Source organism: Plodia interpunctella, chromosome 2, assembly GCF_027563975.2.
Source record: "Plodia interpunctella isolate USDA-ARS_2022_Savannah chromosome 2, ilPloInte3.2, whole genome shotgun sequence".
Lineage (NCBI taxonomy): Eukaryota > Metazoa > Arthropoda > Insecta > Lepidoptera > Pyralidae > Plodia > Plodia interpunctella.
This window is the reverse complement of record NC_071295.1, coordinates 1,799,671-1,817,338: the sequence shown is the minus strand read 5'-3', so window position 1 is coordinate 1,817,338 and position 17,668 is coordinate 1,799,671. Positions and strand designations below refer to the sequence as shown.

General features: G+C 37.5%; 1 protein-coding gene across 11 annotated transcripts in view; it reads right to left on the bottom strand.

Moving 5' to 3' along the window:
- Nucleotides 1–17,318, bottom strand: part of LOC128676011 (uncharacterized protein) — a 40,880-nt gene extending 23,562 nt beyond the window's left edge. For 3 of the 11 annotated variants that reach the window (XM_053755923.2, XM_053755940.2, XM_053755958.2), the window contains exon 1: nt 4,086–4,252. Coding sequence is in view for 5 of the 11 variants with exons in the window: in XM_053755899.1 (XP_053611874.1) it covers nt 6,819–7,002; nt 7,594–7,713; nt 8,920–8,983; nt 9,681–9,773; nt 10,090–10,200; nt 10,813–10,952; nt 12,784–12,904; nt 13,427–13,639; nt 14,373–14,518; nt 15,167–15,311; nt 15,869–16,066; nt 16,294–16,454; nt 16,933–17,077 (1,841 nt within the window). In the remaining 6 variants the exon portion in view is untranslated. Of the gene's footprint in view, nt 1–299; nt 834–1,658; nt 2,096–4,085; nt 4,280–6,818; nt 7,003–7,593; nt 7,714–8,919; nt 8,984–9,680; nt 9,774–10,089; nt 10,201–10,812; nt 10,953–12,783; nt 12,905–13,426; nt 13,640–14,372; nt 14,519–15,166; nt 15,312–15,868; nt 16,067–16,293; nt 16,455–16,932 lie in introns of those variants that run through there. The other 8 variants (XM_053755899.1, XM_053755931.1, XM_053755969.1 and 5 more) reach the window with 8 other exon arrangements.
- Between the last annotated feature and the right edge of the window lie 350 nt (nt 17,319–17,668).

Sequence of the window (17,668 nt, the reverse complement as noted above, 5' to 3'; positions counted from 1 at the left end):
GCTTTATATATTACAAGTTATAATAACAATTGAAATGCGATGCTTGTCTATCGCATTTGTGAAAACTGTAAAAATAGATTTAAGCTTAAGAATGAATAAATAAATACGTAAATTAATACAATAGAAAGAGACCAGTGGAAGAAAAAGAGGCCTTTATCCGGCCTTTATGTTTGGACATAACATCCACAGGCTAGATAAAAGAAAATTACCAATTGAATTACAAAGTGACTAAAAATTTATATACAAATCGGTAGGTAAGTTGGATAAACCATAAAACCATTTCGTAGGTACTTACTAACATAGTGGTAACTTCCTTGAAAATAGTTTTGAGTTATATATATGGATAAAATGTTTGTCCACACGAAAAATAAAGTCTTAATAGACATTCAAAGCACTTAGAATTTTAATCGAACTTTGGACCACACTTTTACCGAAAACATTATTTGAATTTCTAATAGGTACTGGTGATCGCAAAACTAGAGAGCAAGTAATGTAAATTTCAAAAATTTTAAGATATACGTTTTTCTCCTCAACAAGTACGTTCACAAAGAACCTCGCACCAAAACTGGGCAGGGTACTTCAATATCCGGGCGAGTCCAGGTATTGATTTATGGGAGCAAATTTACCGCACACAATCCCAATCACATTGCAATGAGAGGTAACGTCCGTATATGCAAATGCTGTTTCACTCTTGCACTCGACAAACACGTGGACGAAATGTACATCTGGATATTGCATATCTATGTACACAGAGAGAGGTAACGTGCGTGTATGCAGATGCTGTTTCTCTCTTGCACTCGTAAAACACGCGAGATGGACATATCTAGTCATTGTATATCTGTGTGCATTGCCAGTCATACAGCGATAGTCATCGATATTCAATTTGAATGTATTCAAATACTGTTTGCTCTTAGTAAATACTTATAATAAACGTGCGGAAGAGAGACGAGTATACCAGTAATTAAAGAGCTAAATCGATAGTATCCTGCTGTATCTTTCACGTTGTACGAGTGTAAGAGAGATAGACATATCTATACCCCGTTACTATGTATAGAGGAAAATTGACATATAATTCCAGCACTATGATAAAATAGACAAGAAACATGCGTCGTTTGGAGCCATTTTATTGGCTCTCAATTTATCCCCCCTCCTGTGCAGGTGATGTAAGGGCATTACCATCGTCGCTAGTTCATTAAAACTTTAGATTCACATCCAGAACGGATGTGAATCTAATTTTTTGATGAAAATAACCAAATAATCTAAATGTAAAGGAAGACATTGCTAAACTACTCGTATAGCAATATATATGTTAATTTAACTCATTCGGTACAGTGCTAAATTAAAAAAAAAGATGATTTGCTTGCAATATTAAGTCATGATTTATTAAATCTGCATGAAGTAATATTACAAAGAAAAAAGTTTGTAATTCTGTCTGTGTGAGGTACCTAATCTTTGTAACTATTCAATCGAATTCCTAAGTGGCATAGGGTACTTTTATCGCGATACTCCCACGGGAGCGAAACTCCAGGACACAGCTAGAAATGTCAAAAAAATAGTCAAATAAATTAATTTATGGAAAATAGTTGTTTTTACAGAAATTGGATAATTAAATTGATACAACTGAATTTGCAAAATGACTGTAATTCAATTGTACTTACATGATTAGCTAGCTATACATTGTGCGCCTTAATATGACAATCACAAAATAGTATCCAAAAAGTAACATTAATGCGGATGCATACATGTCCAGCACCGAAGGTAAGCAATGAGTTTCTTTCAGTCTAATCTTGGACCACACCTTTATCGAATACATTTTTAAATTTTAATCAAAAGAAAAGACTGGCAGTTAATAAAATAAAACTTTGTCATTTATAATTTTCACTATTAAGTCAATAAAATTAAAAGTATTTTAACAGATCGGTTCAACGGTACGATCACAAAGAACCGCGCACTGAAACTGGGCAGGAACGAGCCTTCATCTAGGCAAGGCCCGGCCGAAGACAGGTATTGATTTATGGCTGCATTTCCCTGAAATTACCGCACACAATCAAGGTGCATCAGTCAGCGTGCATGTATGCAAGTAATGCTTTCTCTTGCACTCTGTTAACATGCGTGAGAGATAGGCATATCTAGACATTATATATCTATGGTGCGGTGTACGAAGCTGGGGAAACGTGTCGTTTTCTCTTTCTATCTATAAGTGCGGAAGAGAGATGGAAATGTCTGTAATGCGTTTCAGCATCATGCGGAAAAAGGACTTCCTATAGGCATCACAGAATTAGTACATAGAAAACTGGATTGTATATTTCAAACCATTTTATTGGCCCCAGTAACCTATCCCTACTCTCCTGCAGGGTATTTAAGGGAATTTTCATCGTTGATTGCTCATTGTTCGTTTAGATTCATATCCTACAGGTGGATATGAATCTTAACAATCAATAATAAATAAATATAAACAGGAGCGCGAATCGCGCACTCAGACAGATTTTAAATAACATTAAATCGAAATAATTTACTAGTAAGAATATAGTATTTTAGCTTTTTCTCGCGGCTTCACCCGCGTATTCTAATCTCCCGCGGGAACATTTATTTTTCCGGGATGAAAGGTATGTCCTTCTTCTTATTTTTATTAAGTTCTTTTATTTCTTACTAGCTTTTGCCCACAACTTCGTTTATAAATAAAAATCCGTATCCCGTGGGAATTTCAGTAAATCCCTTCTTAGTGCTCCCCTACACTGTCCTAGGAATCTACACACCAAATTCCAGCTTTCTACGCCCAGAATTTCGGCTGTGCGTTGTCTGTCAGTCAGTCGGACAACTCAGTAACGCAATAGTTTTATATATATTGATAATGGTGTAATTATTATATTATTATACTAATGTTTTTTTTTCGCTAAGAAATACAAGAAATTGATTAAAATGTGATCGGTTTAGGTTGTTTCTTTTCTATTTTTGTTTTACATTTTAGCAAATTTTAGCAACCAACCAACCGATAGAATAAAGAACATCTGATGTCTGGCTGAACGAAGATTGACGAGGGTTTTGTTAGATTATTTTTAGATCATTAGCGGCCACTTTTTGATTTTTTTAGTCATCAATATATTATTTTTTTTGTTACGTATTTGACTGGATAAAAAATAAGCAACATAAAGGCATTTAAGTATCAATTACACTTAACAGTTTTATTCATTACGCGATTTGTTATTTCTTTATTCCCATTTTAGTTATTCCCATAAAGTTATATAATCGTAACGTTAAAAATCTAATAGTTCCTTATGTACGAAAGAAGTCCAACTTATTTTCGATATTTTTGAATATCTATATAATATAGTTCTCGTAACCACAAGGAGTTTTACATTCCTGTCCGTGACCTTGTTTCTCGCCGACAATATCATCCAGTCACGCTGTAATGCAATTTAGTTTCTAATACTTTGTCTTAAGTGCGTTTTTTGGATAGACTGGAAACGCTCCGGCCACGTAAATAATAATGGTCTACGCCACAGATTTATATAATACTGCCAGTAGTCGACACAGATCGTAGCGATGCTACAAAACTGCGTAGAACTTCTACAAAAATACGTAGCAACTATCTACAACATTTCGTAGCATTTTTTTTTAAATATTTTATATTAGATTAGATTTTACGTTATTTATTTGGACAAAAGAGAAGAACAAAATATTAAACCGAAATATTCTGGGAACACGAAAAATCTATTTTTTCCCCCCTCATTTCTACAAATAATGGCTTGGTTTAGTATTCATTAAATTAAATAGAATACCTACCTACATAACTAGTGTTGTCACTAGTATATAGTAGTATTAATATATCTCCAAAAATGGTTATAAGAACACTTAGGCGTGAGTCACAGCACACCGATATGTGAAGCCGGTCAAAATATTACCTACATGGATGTGAGGGTGATTATGACGTAGTAATGGAAAACTTTGATGAAACGTAATGATAGTCCAACCAAAAACAGTGTTCGCTTTATGATAATGACTGTATGGAATAGTGGAAATGCGTAGTTAATTGACAAAAATGCAACATGTATGTGACGTGTGAAAGATAGACTATGCATACAAACCTATATAGTTTGGTTGCAACGTCTCTCATGTTGTTAAAGTCATTGTATGAGTATCACAGTGGTAATTATGTAACTGTGTAGACCACTCACGTAAAAACCGGGCCTTGAAACATATGTGGGAGGAAAGACGGCGAACGCGACGCGTATTACCTATTCGGTCGCCGCGACGCAACTGGCGGCGCTGGATTCAAGATCGGACGGGAGACATCTCCCCCCACACCTTCAAACACCCCACTCCCCCCGCGCCGTCGCAAAAAGGTACCTCGGCTGGCGCCCAACGTGGGACCGGCCATCCATCGTTATTGTAACATTCGAATTTGGGATTACACTTTCGTTGTGTTTTTAAATGGGCTGGATAAATTGTAATTGGTTATGTAAATTTAGAGCCTGTACGAGATCGATTTCTTCTGACGGAAGTGTCCCCAGAGATTTCGACCAATATGTGGCATTGGCCTCATTTCGATTTAATATTTAATCTCCTCATCCTAGCGTTTCCCGGTCTTCCACCGTCATTGATCGTCGGAGCCCAGGGTCCGCCTTCCTACATTTCTCCTCTACTGCGCACGGCCATCGGCATGTTTACTTGTCACCATTAGAACGCCATCAATTCTCGACATCATTGAAATACACAGTTTGGTTTGGTTTTACAGTGTACAGTCGGGGGCAGTTAAAAACCTGACCCTTTGCTGTTAAGACGGTGTAGGGTCAGGTTTCTGACCCCGACGGTACTTCTACGAATTTCTGTTTCCATTCAGTATCACATCGTCTGTGGACCTAAAGTTAATAGTATCGACGAGATAAGCTTAGCTAATCCGCCCCAACTGTGAGTGACTTATACGTGACTTGAGTCGAACGTGGAGTTAGTTTTAATCACATAGATAAATAACCTGAAAGAACGATCTTGTAATTTATTAAAGTTGGATTTGTTTATTTATCTTCTCACGACATATTATGTTATTTAAGTTATTTAACGTAAAAAATAATTAAAAACCAAAGTAAATTCAAATAATATAATTAAAACAATATGAAACGAATACAATCTGAATTCTACTTAAAATAATAAGTATTCTATCACAATTTGCTTTTTGTCTCTTCTCAGGTACTTCATTACAAAATTGCATTTTAGAATTATATCTAAATAAGTATTAAAACAGTCAGGATCATAATTCCATCGTAACAATTGCAAAAAAAAAATACAAAAGAAAAATTAATGATATTTACTTTCGACTTCACTAAATACAATATTGCAAATAGGTTAACTACAACCAAAAAATGCTTCAGATTTTCTTTGAAAATACATGATACATATACATGAGATTTTGTTAGGCATTTGTTTCAAAATATACTTATAATGTAATGTAAGCGTAACTAGGCTTAGTTATGAATGGAACAAGGCAGTTAAAGTCAATTCTCAATCACAAATTAAAATGACAGAAGAAATTTTTAGGAAAATGAAAACACAATGAGTTAATCTGTACTGTGTTGGTTAGCTACGTTTCACTGCGAATCGACTCGATAGTGAAATATGAATAGCACAGAGGGAGAGCGTTTCCCTTCTCACTATCGAGTCGATTCAAAGTGATACGCAGCGAACCAATCACATTGCGGTGTCGTTGTCGTTGCGTCACAATGGCGCAACGTGATTGGTTAGCTGCGTCTCCTTGCGAACCGACTCGATAGTGAGATATAAAACAGCAAAGTCGCGCTACACACTGTTCGGATGTTGCTCACGATTACAGAGGTATGAAAGGCGATGGGGTTTGACCCTTGCCCAGCAACCAGTCATTAGAAATTAATAAGAAAAAGGACATTATTGTCGTATATAAATCCTACCTGCCATACTGTAATAGGGCTTAATTATATTGTGTATAGTGACGCTATTTCTCTGGTGCGCTAATTTGTGCACGAGTTGACAGTTGTACATAGTGTACCATTAGCAAATAGTACTGACCCTACGTTAGAGAGACCATTCTGAACTGAAACAAATATAAAATAATAATAAAAACAAAATATATAGCTAAATAAAATAGGTGTAAACATTGGAAACTGAAAAATATGCATATACAACAACAAAACAAACAAGACTTGACGGGAAGAGATCCTTTCATGTTTTAAAATCCGCTACTACACCGTCTCGTTCACCTTTTATACAAACAAAGTGGAACCGAGAGGTCCCGAGTTCGATCCCCGGTCGGGTCATGATGGAAAATGATCTTTTTCTAATCGGCCCGGGTCTTGGATGTTTAACTATATATGTATTTGTTATAAAATATAGTATCGTTGAGTTAATACCTCACAACTCGAGTTTACTTTGAGGCCAACTCAATCTGTGTCCTTATACAGGGTTACTGGTATCAAACGCAAAACCTCCTAAAGACTACTTGGGTACATCGAAACAAGCAACTTTTATTCTACGACTTGTCGTGATTCGTAGTTTTTTTTTTCGTCATATAAAAAAATGCAATCTAATTTGCGATTCTACACATTTTAACTATATGTAATAGCCGAGCAACACGTGACAGTACAGTAGCGTTATGTAGCAGAATCGAACATGGATCTAACGTTTTATAGAAACGACATTAAAACTAAAATAAAAAGTTTTTTTTTAATTTATTACGTTTAGAAAAAAGTCGTAGAACAAAAGATGTTAGTCTCTATGTACCTTATGCGCCTTTGGAATGTTATGCGTTAGATATATATTTATTATTATTTATTTATTTATCTTATGCTTACCTGAGATTGGTGGTCTTCCTATAAGGCCTAGCATTTCTATACACGTGTCCCTCCTGAGACACGAGGGTCCCACGGGAGCTGGCCGGGCTTATCGCTGTGTAGAGGGACAGTGGAGAACTGGAGGAACCTGATAAACGGCGCAGGCGAGATTCTTCTTCTTCCTCGTTCGTTGGCGTTTTGTCTCCTGCGTATAAGAACCGATTTTACAGATACAAGCACATCACTATAGTACTTTGCTGTCTATATTGTTTCTTTTCTAAATCCAAGCTAATCCTATTAATATTATAAATGCGAAAGTTTGTGAGGATGTATGTGTGAATGTATGAAATTTGGTACACTGGTAGGATACCTGGAATTACACATAGGGTACTTTATCCCAAAATTTCCACGGGAGCAAAGCACCAGGGCACAGCTAGTATTTTATAAGTATCACAATGTATTTAAAATAGCATGTGGTCCCGCCCTAGAATAAGACTCTCCAAACCCTCCCGTGAATGTCGTATGAGGCGACTAAGGGACACAAGCCTTAACCGCTGATAGTCATCAATAGCATCCCCAAAGAGGGTTGACGTCAGGCACTCGATTGTAAAAGTAGCCATATCTTCAAAATTCAATGTTTTAAAATCTTTGTTTTTAAATACGTTGTTTATTAACAGTTGTAATTTGTTGTGTGTGATAATAAAATAAATAAATAAATGTGTTGGTTAACCTAACCCAGGGCGTTACAGATGATGACGAGAGGAGAAGAGAGAGAATGTATTTAAAACGGACTTACCATCGACACTGCCAATGGGCGTGCGTCTAGTGAGGTCGGGGCTGCTGCCCCACGGACTGAGGGCTCCCAGTGGACTCGACAGCCCTGCCGTCACTAATGTGTCGTCTTCATCCTCAGACTCTGTTTAAAATCCGTACTAATCTATCTGTTTTGTTTATATAATAGTAAAACTCTTGCGTTACTTAGTGACTGACTGACAGACAACGTACAGCCGAAACTGAGCGTAGGAAGCTGAAATTTGGCATGTAGGTTCCCTGGTGAGCATTAAGAGAGGATTTTTGGAAATTCCACCCCGAAGGGGGTGAAAGTGAGTTTGTTTGTTACCTCTTCACGCTCTATCTACTCAACCAATCTTCTTGAAATTTTGCATACATGTAGTTTGAAGTATAGAGAAGGTCATAGGGTACTTTCATCGCGGAAAAATAACTGCTCCCGTGGGAAACACGCGGGCGATGCTGCGGACATTAGCTAGTAATGTAATATTGAGACATATAAGCGTGTATTCGTGAAGTTGCGAAGAGTTTTGCTAACTCTTTCCCTTGTTATGAAAATGAAAGGGAAAGCAACAGTTCGAAGTATGCATCGCGAATGACTGCGGCTAGTGTGTAAGTAGTGGTTGTCGTAAGACGCAACTAAGCGACGCATAACCTAGACAAATTATAGGAAATAATCGCATTCCCAAGGAGGACGCCAAGCAGGCGTCTTAGATTAGAAAATCACAGTCGAATCTAAAAAAACCACGGGCTTCGCGCGTCACATTCCCGAATGAAATCGGGTTTCTAACGAACATTTATACAACACATTATTATACATAAAAACTACAGTTTAATCTGTGCTAGTAACAACAATATCTATTAACAACATTCAAAAGTCGTCTAAATTGTGCCCAAAATTCCCATGGGAGCGGTGCAACGCGGCACAGATAGTATAAAATATTTTTTATGATACATTAAAATACTTACCACATTGATTATACTTTAATAGCAATGGGATAAAATCGTTACGTGCTAATGTTGTAGATCTATGTAATATTATAGCATCAGGGGAAATAAGGAATGGTTACAGAAATATTATTCTACCACACGAACCAAGAAGACCTCGCGAACTATATACATTTTTACATTGTTGTGAAATTATTTCAAAAACGACTGTTCCACGACTATTGACAGATTCGAAAATTGGACGTTTCGAAAATTATCGCGTTACAAACAAAAATGCATTATATAAATGTATTTTTGCCCCCAAATTGATTTGTAGAGTCGCTCGCTTCGCACGCTCGGTCAATTATTCGAAAACATTAAATATTTTATACTGAAAAACACGTACCGTTGTAAACATCGAAGAAGTTTTCCTTAGACTCGTTGTGAGAAGATTTTTTCTTTCGCTTACTCTAAAACAAAAATTAATACACGTTCACGTTGATACATAAAATTTTTAGAAGATCCTATATTATATTATGTTTTCCTCATAGAGTTTTATTATAAATATCAATACTGGTGTTAGATTTTATTTGTCACCTTAATTTTATTAATTCATTCAAAGGCAGGACTATACACTATATAGTTAAATATTCAACCAGTTTTTTCCTTCACCGGAAGCAAGTTATGGTCTATGAAAACTATCACTGTTCAAATGAGTTTCTTTCGGCATTTCTTCTCAGCAGTGGTCGTTCCGAAATGCCAATAGTTTGTAGCTTGTGAGAAATAACTATAAATATTGACGAGAAAAAGTGCCTGTGAAGGTCCAATTTCTGAATAAATGATTTGAATTTGAATTTGAACTAACATAAACGAGTCAAATTAGTATACAAAGTCATGTGACACTAATAGTTTGAACCTGGGACCTTTCGATCACAAGCGGGCATCTTACGCCGAACTATTATTATATCATAAATGCGAAAGTCTTCTGTCTGTCACGCTTTCACGACTCAACTTTTACAGAACAGATTTTTATTACATTTAATGTAGATATATTTATATGGATCAATGACCCGAGATCAAACATAGGCTAACACAGACAGAGCTGCAGACTGCTAGTCAATTCTAACTTTAAAAGCTACAAACTACCAGCGTTTACAAACCACTCACCTTAGTAAGCTCTTCGGCTACAGACATCTCTAACGCGTGGTGTGTCCGCGCCAACGCTGCTAATGCCTCTTCTAACACACGATTGCGTTCGATCTGAGAACGATAGACGATTGTGACAATGAAAGGAAATAATTTTAATGTTTTATAATACTTATTTTTTTACGTTGAAATTGTTTATTTTACAAAAACAACAAAACTATATTCGAGACCCTCATAACGAGCCCTTTTATCTAATATAGCAATCTTCGATAATGTAACTTTCTAACGGTGAAAGAAATTTTGGTAAATCGGTTCGGTAGTTTCGGACGCCTCAAACATACAAACACACAAACGCTTACTTCTTTATAATAATAGTATAGAAATGACATGATGAGGTTTGCAAAACTTTTTATTATTATGAAATAAATACCTCTCTGGCCAACTTGGCGGCGTCCCGGTCTCGCGCCTGCGCCACCAGCGCGGCGCAGTGCCGCAGCGACGCCAGCGCCTCTGAGCCCGTGCCGCATGCGTGTTGGAAACGCTATACAAACGTCATACATCTATTATTTTGCCAGTCATTTTACAATGGATGACCCTCATTGTAAATGCTATTGTTGCCTATCTGTCAAGGCTACGTGGCTAGTTGCCACGGAAGGATATGGAGTGGCAGGATAAGGGTACTAGAGAGAAACCAACCACACGGATAGTTACAAACGCTATCCTCACGCAAAATGTTTCCCAATCCTAAAATCGTCCCTGTACAAAATCAAAATCTAATCATTTTTACTCAGAAATTACTGAAAAAGTGCCTGTGTAGACACTTTTTCACGACATATTCTAAACTCGCTTTTGCCTGCGGCTTCGCCCGCGTAATTTTCCCTTCAGTAAAACATTTAGACTCTTTACGTAATCTGGTTTCCCCATACAAACTTTGAACCCCCTTAGGGGACGAATTTTGAAAAATCCTTTAAACTACATAAGAAACCTACGTGCTATATTTGAAGTTTCTAGACCAGCGGTTTGGGTAGTCATTCAGTGTCTCCTTTTATACATACAGATTAAATAACATTTACCAAAGCTACAAACTACTAGCATTTCGGAACGACCACTGCTTGTATGCTATATATTCTTCAGCTATATTTTCGGGACATACCATATAGGCAGAATGGTGCAAGGAGTTGCCAACGTTGACACTCTTGTCGAGAGCCGCGACGATGGCGGAGCACTCGCGCAGCTGCGTGTCCAGCAGCGCCAGGCTGTTGGTGGCGGCCGTCAGCGCGTCCTGCATCGAACCTGATCCAATATCGAACAAACTATATCAATAATTCACTACTCTTTCCAGTTCCAACATCGAACAAGCTATATAAATAATTCACTACTTTTCCAGTTCCAATATCGAGCCAAATCGAATCCAATATTGTGGATTGGGTGGGGAGGTTCTCTCTATTGTGGTTGAGCTTCGCGATGGCTGACTCACGCGTCAACTCGTGAACGGGTGCTGCCGGGGGGGGAACTGGTCAGGTCGATCTTTTATTAAAAGTTTATTTTTTGTTTGGTTTTATTGTGTACTTACATTGTTAAATTACTGATAAAAAATTATACATAAATTTATATTTCAAAAATGGTAAGCCCTTCTGGCATAATAGGGACCAACACTATTTGAAGTTTCTTTCGGCATTTCTTCTCAGCAGTGGTCGTTCCGAAATGCTAGTAGTTTGTAGCTTTGGTAAACATCATTTCATTTAGAATATGACGTGAAAAAGTGCCTGTGAAGGCCTAATTTCTGAATAAATGATTCGATTTTGATTTTGAACAAACTATAGCGTGTATGAAATAAATCAACGAATGAAATGAGAAGAAGAAATGAAAGGTGGTATGCACAACACACTATAATACGAAGGTCACAAGCAACACAGAATTTTACAAAGGAAATAGAACAAGATTGGGTTCAGAAGTAAGAATTTGACGACCTCGGTGGCGCAGTGGTAAAGTTCTTGCCACTGAACCGAGAGGTTCCGGGTTCGATCCCCGGTCGGGTCATGATGGAAAATGATCTCTTTATGATTGGCCCGGGTCTTGGATGTTTATCTAACATATGTATATGTCATAAAAATATAGTATCGTTGAGTTAGTATCCCATAACACAAGTCTCGAACTTACTTTGGGGCTAGCTCAATCTGTGTGATTTGTCCTAATATATTTATATTTATTTATTTATATTTATAATTAAAGATGAATGAAATGAATGAATGGAAGGCAAGCGTAGTGCGATCGTAAATGCGAGAAGCGGATTGCGGAGAGGCGCGACACGGCCGGGGAGCTCAGCTGATTACAAGGCTCCGGTCCTGTCGCATCTCCCCGCAGCACAGGGCCGCATTTCAAGAATTCCACTATTTCTAATTTTAACAAAATATTTTGAATGAATGAATGAGTGATTTGAATGAATGAATATTTATACAAGACTAATTTAAATTTAAGTTATAAATTTTAGTTAAAAATTACAAATAAATTAAATAAATATTTGTACAATAAAAGTTAATAAAAACAGACAAATAAAGTGATGAAGATCGCCACAAAACTATATAATATTTGATAATTTTAAAAAATCCTAACTAATATTATAAATGCGAAAGTATGTTTGCTTGTTTCTTACCTCTTCACGCTCTATCTACTCAACCAATCTTGTTGAAATTATATAATTTGAAGTACAGACAAGGACATAGGGTACCTTTCATCCAGGAAAAATAACTGCTCCCGTGGGAAATCACGCGGGCGAAGCCGCGAGCAAAAGTTAGTTAAGGAATAAAAAACAGTTACTTGTTTGTACTGTACAATAGGAAAACAAAATTTAGATATAAACTAAAAGTGTTAGTAATTACGTAACCAAAACTACGTTACTCACAGATTTAATAAAAAGTTACATGTGCATATCAACCTACCAAAATTTATTGCAAATTCGTCGCTATTACCGCGCGTCATAGAGGTTCATGCAGGGTAACTGATGTGCTGTTGACTGTACATATTATATCTACTAGCGATGTCCCGGTGGATTAAAGGTAGTGTGCGGAGTATGTTATGTGTTCGTTCAGGGATGACATGAAAACGAATGGTAATCAGAACTAACCCAATGGCTTGCACTCATCATCCAGATCCTCCGTGGCCTCTCTAGCGGAGTCCGGTGAGGCTCCTGCCCAGAGGTAATGCCCGGAGTATGCTATGTGTTCGTTCAGGGATGTTAACCACGACTGGAATAAAGACAGATTCATTTAAGCCACGAATGCATTAGGAAACATTTTGAAGCGGAGTTGGTGTAATGGTTAAGACACCCGCCTGTGGATTGAAAGGTCTCAGGTTCGTATCCTATCTGACTCATATATTGTAGTTTAGACCACCACTTGCTTCCGGTGAAGGAAAACGTCGTGAGGAAACCTGCACACTGGTGGACAGTTTAGTTAACTAGTGTGTATGCGACTACCTGCCACTAGATGACGGTAAGTAGTCGTAAAAGTCATGTCAGATGCCTTTAGGCGACTTGAATAAAATCCGACACCAGTGTTACCAATAACACACTCGATATGATGATGATAGATGAGAGTTAAGATGTCTAGAAAGTAGATTGTATTTTTTTATATGAAAAAAGTAAACTACGAATCACGACAAGTCGTAGAATAAAAATTGCTTGTTTCGATGTACCCAAGTAGTCTTTAGGAGGTTTTGCGATTGATACCAGTAACCCTGTATAAATAATATAAATCTTTAATTATCACCTGTCTACAAGCAATAATATCCTTCTCCGCGGGAGGCACGGCTAGTCTGTGTGAATCTCCATCGCTGAAACTGATGACAATGAGCGCGGGCTCAGAATCAGGCGCCGTGAGAGTGGCGCCGTCTAGATAGCTGCGCGTGCGCCAGCGCCCGCCCGCGCGGGAAGCTTCTGCGCGGGAACTGTAGTACAGTAGCACTCCTCTTTGTAGGACTGCCTGGAATTCATGACTTGGGTTAGTTTGTAATAACTTTATTGTATGAAAAAATCAAAATCAAATCATTTATTCAGAAATTAGGCCTTCACAGGCACTTTTTCACGTCATATTCTAAATTAAATGATATTTACCAAAGCTAAAAACTACTAGCATTTCAGAACGACCACCGCTGGGAAGAAATGCCAAAAGAAACTCATTCAAACAGTGTTGGTCCCTATCATGCCAGAAGGGCTTACTATTTTTTAAATATAAATTTATGTATCATTTTATCAGTAATATAACAATGTAAGTACTCTATCTCATCCTCGTATGTTCCCGCTTACATTCGGATCTGTGACGCCCCTTAGCAGTACCGTGCAGTTCACGTAAAAAATCAAATCTCGAATCATTAAATCTAATCTAAATTTTGAAGATTTGGCTTAGCTTGTAACAGCTTATCCCATGTCGTTTATCTCCCTCTCATCTGACTGCCTGGAATTAATGTCTTCCCTTTCATTTGAGGGTATTCCCGGTTGCGTTTGCAACCACAAGCGTGCTCACGCTTGTGGCTGCAAACGCAAGAGTTAGAGGCAGACTTAAGAGTGAGAAGCAGTGTAATTACAGGGTACTGTGGCAAAAGACCTTGGACCACCAAGTGGACAACACACTTAATGTTGCATGCGTTCATAGGCTTCGGTGACGAAACGGCATCAGGTGGGACGTATGACTGCTTGGTAAATTAAAAAAGTCTCACCCAAACGGGTCTCCAGCCCAAAAATCTAGATCTCTTCAACAGCGGGCCCTCGAACCTCGCAGCCGTACGCTGCAACCTCTGCACGGGCCGTACGCTTAGCACTTCACGCATGTCGTTGTCTTTGGCTAGGTCTATGGCGAACTGACCTACGAACAAATGTAATATATTTATCTCATCCTTGTATTTTATCGGCTGTGACGCCCGAAGCCCAGAAGCCTAGAGCCAGCGTAAAAAGAAACTCTTTTTTAACCCCCGACGCAAAAAGAGGGGTGTTATAAGTTTGACCGCTAAATGTGTCTGTCTGTCAGTGTACGAGGCATCGTAGCTCATCAACGTGTGAACCGATTTGGATGCGGTTTTTTTTATTTGATAGTTAATTTTTCATAAAAATCGATTCAGCCGTTCAAAAGTTGTAGCGAAATTAATATTGAAAGTCGGGGTTATTTTTAATTTGTCTAACAAATAAACTTGTTATTATAAAGGTTTAAAAAGCATTATATGAAAGCTAGATAAGTTTATATGAGAGATCCCCCATGTGGCTGACATAGTCACACAAAGTGCACTGAAGCCTTGTTTAGAAAAAAATAAAAAAGGTTTAAAACACGGACAAGACACAGTAATAATTGTAATATTTAAGGTGAAAATAAACACGCAAATGTGATGTATAAGTATGAAGTTGATGTATTGGCTGTGATTTATGACTGAGCGCCTGCCGACTGCCACCCTCTTTGGGAATTTAGGTTTACTCACAGTCCCACAAGCAATTGACACGAGAAGATGAAAAAGAGACTCACCACTATTATTTTTGAGCGTAGTATCAACCCCATTCTGTAGCAGCAACACGGCCAATCTCGCGTGACCTCTGTAGGCCGCACAATGCAGACATGTGTTTCCTTGAGCGTCCACACAGTTTATATTCGGTGGGTTAGGGCTGCTTAGCTGAAATGACAATGTATATGTTAAGGCGGTATGTATGTATAAGTTTAGAACAGAACATTGTTCAAAAACATAATTTTATTGTTGTAATTTATGTTTTTGAACAAATGTTCTGTTCAAAACATGACGCAGCGGACCCGGCTTTACTTGAATTCTTTACAAACAAATAGGCTCAATTGCATTTCTGATCGGGTTACAGGAAATAATCGCTCTAGTGTTGGTGTCACTCACTACTATTGAATAAACTTTCTAATGGCCTATATAATGCTAATTTCTATTGTAATTTAAAATTAGTTAAGATAAATTAACTGCTAGATAAATTTGCCTGAAATTAGTCAGTTCGCCCTAGCTGACCCACAATTGTTTAAGCTGTTTGATATGTTACATTTAGACTTTTAGATACTTTATCAGCAAGCGCGGTGAAACAGGCCAGTTTCCAATTTTCACATGCCACACACAATTCTATTTATGGTCATTATGCGAAATTAAACAGATAACATCCTTGGCATGGCAATATAAACAATAAAATGGAAGAATATTTTTTAGAAACAGAAGCTTACCAACTCCTGTATCTCCTCAACCCTCCCTTCCTTAGCGGCTGTCAGCAACCTCCTCTCCCTCTCCTGCCGCTCCACTCTCTGAGCCGCTTCCAACAACCTCTGCACATCTCTTGTCTTACTCACATCTGCTGCTGTCTTTCCTTCTCCATTCATTATGTTCACGTCTGCATTGTTTTTGAGGAGTAAGATCACTAACTCCTGTAGACAAGTATAGTATGAACATTACATGTTCTTTCTGTTTTGAATGTCAACAAATTATACAATTTGTATTTAATTAAAGAAAAAAAAACTATGATTTAGAAGAGTACATAGACTATTTTGTGAATTAAGTTAATGATATTATCAGTTGATCTATCTATTTTTTTCTCCTGGCGGAGCCATGAGTTACAGCAAAAGTATTATAAGTTTTAATAGAAGAAACTCACTTCATTCCCGACAAAAGAGGCCTTATGCAGTGCTGTATCCCCTGTGTCATTTACTTCGTCTATATTGGCACCGGCCTCCAGGAGTGCCTCGACCACTTCCACGTGGCCAAAGTATGATGCCAAGTGCAGGGGAGTCCATCCTAAGTTGCTCTTTGATTTACCTGAAAAAATTAGTTACATTAATAGACAACACTCAACAATGTACACTAAGTATTAAGCTTGTTTTGCAGATCCCATATGGTCACAAACACACCACACCCAGAACTGCAAGCAAACATCTGTGATCTCAAGTACAATGTATATAATATACAAACAAATAAGCCATAGGTTATACAAACAAAATTGTTAAAAATAATAAATATTAAAAGTAATTTTATAAATGAGTTTAACACTTGTTTAAAATGAAATTACTCTTTACAGTGTGTGTACAGTACACTCACTGTATAATACAATTACAACCAGTTTTTGAAAAATCTCATACTAAAATTTACATGATTTAAAGTTTAACATAATCATCTAAAATTAGACAATCATGAATTAAAATATAAGTCTATAAATAAGTACAATTGTTACAGTCTACTTATCACGATAATTCATCAGACCATTACCTACACTAAGTACAAACACTGAAAAATTTACCTTTGCAATTTATATCCAACGTTAACTTCCCTTGGGCCTTGGCTTCAAGAAGGGAAGCCACTACCAACAATTCGCCATGTCTGGCAGAATACAGGAGAGAGTCCTGGGCTTCCAAAGCAGGGCTACCTAAATCTTCACGAGACATCTTCGCTGAATTTTTATCGCGAATCCACTGCGAGGGCGTAGCCGACTTCGCACTAATATCAGTCAGGTAGGTATCAATTGTCACATTTCATTATTTCTGCATCGTCAGGTGTGCGTTGAACCGGTTCATTGTTTACTTATTTTATAAAATGTCGCCTATTAACGAGGATATTTTACTTTGCAGATTTGTGCGAACTGTTGCGTTGCGTTGCGGTGCGCTGTCGATTCTCTGCTGTCAATTGTCTGTCAAACGAACGTTGGAACTGAATCACTACTACTACTAGACCGCTATTAGCGCGGTCGCACACATTAATAGATTTTCGAATCCAGGATCCTCATTAGGAACCCAAATTCGGAAACGGAAATGCTCTTCTTTCATATAAAATGCCGCCGCACACCCTTCTTCCTTTTTTTCAGAAATCAAAATAAAACTTCACTCAAAACATTTTCTAAAAATTTAGAGAAAAATAAAAGAAAGACACAAAAAACATTTTCAAACTGTTATTTATCTTCCACCTTAACATGTCAAAAATCAGAGTTGATTGGACTAAGTTTATATTACTATAACACTAGCTAAGCTAAGACCGCTGGC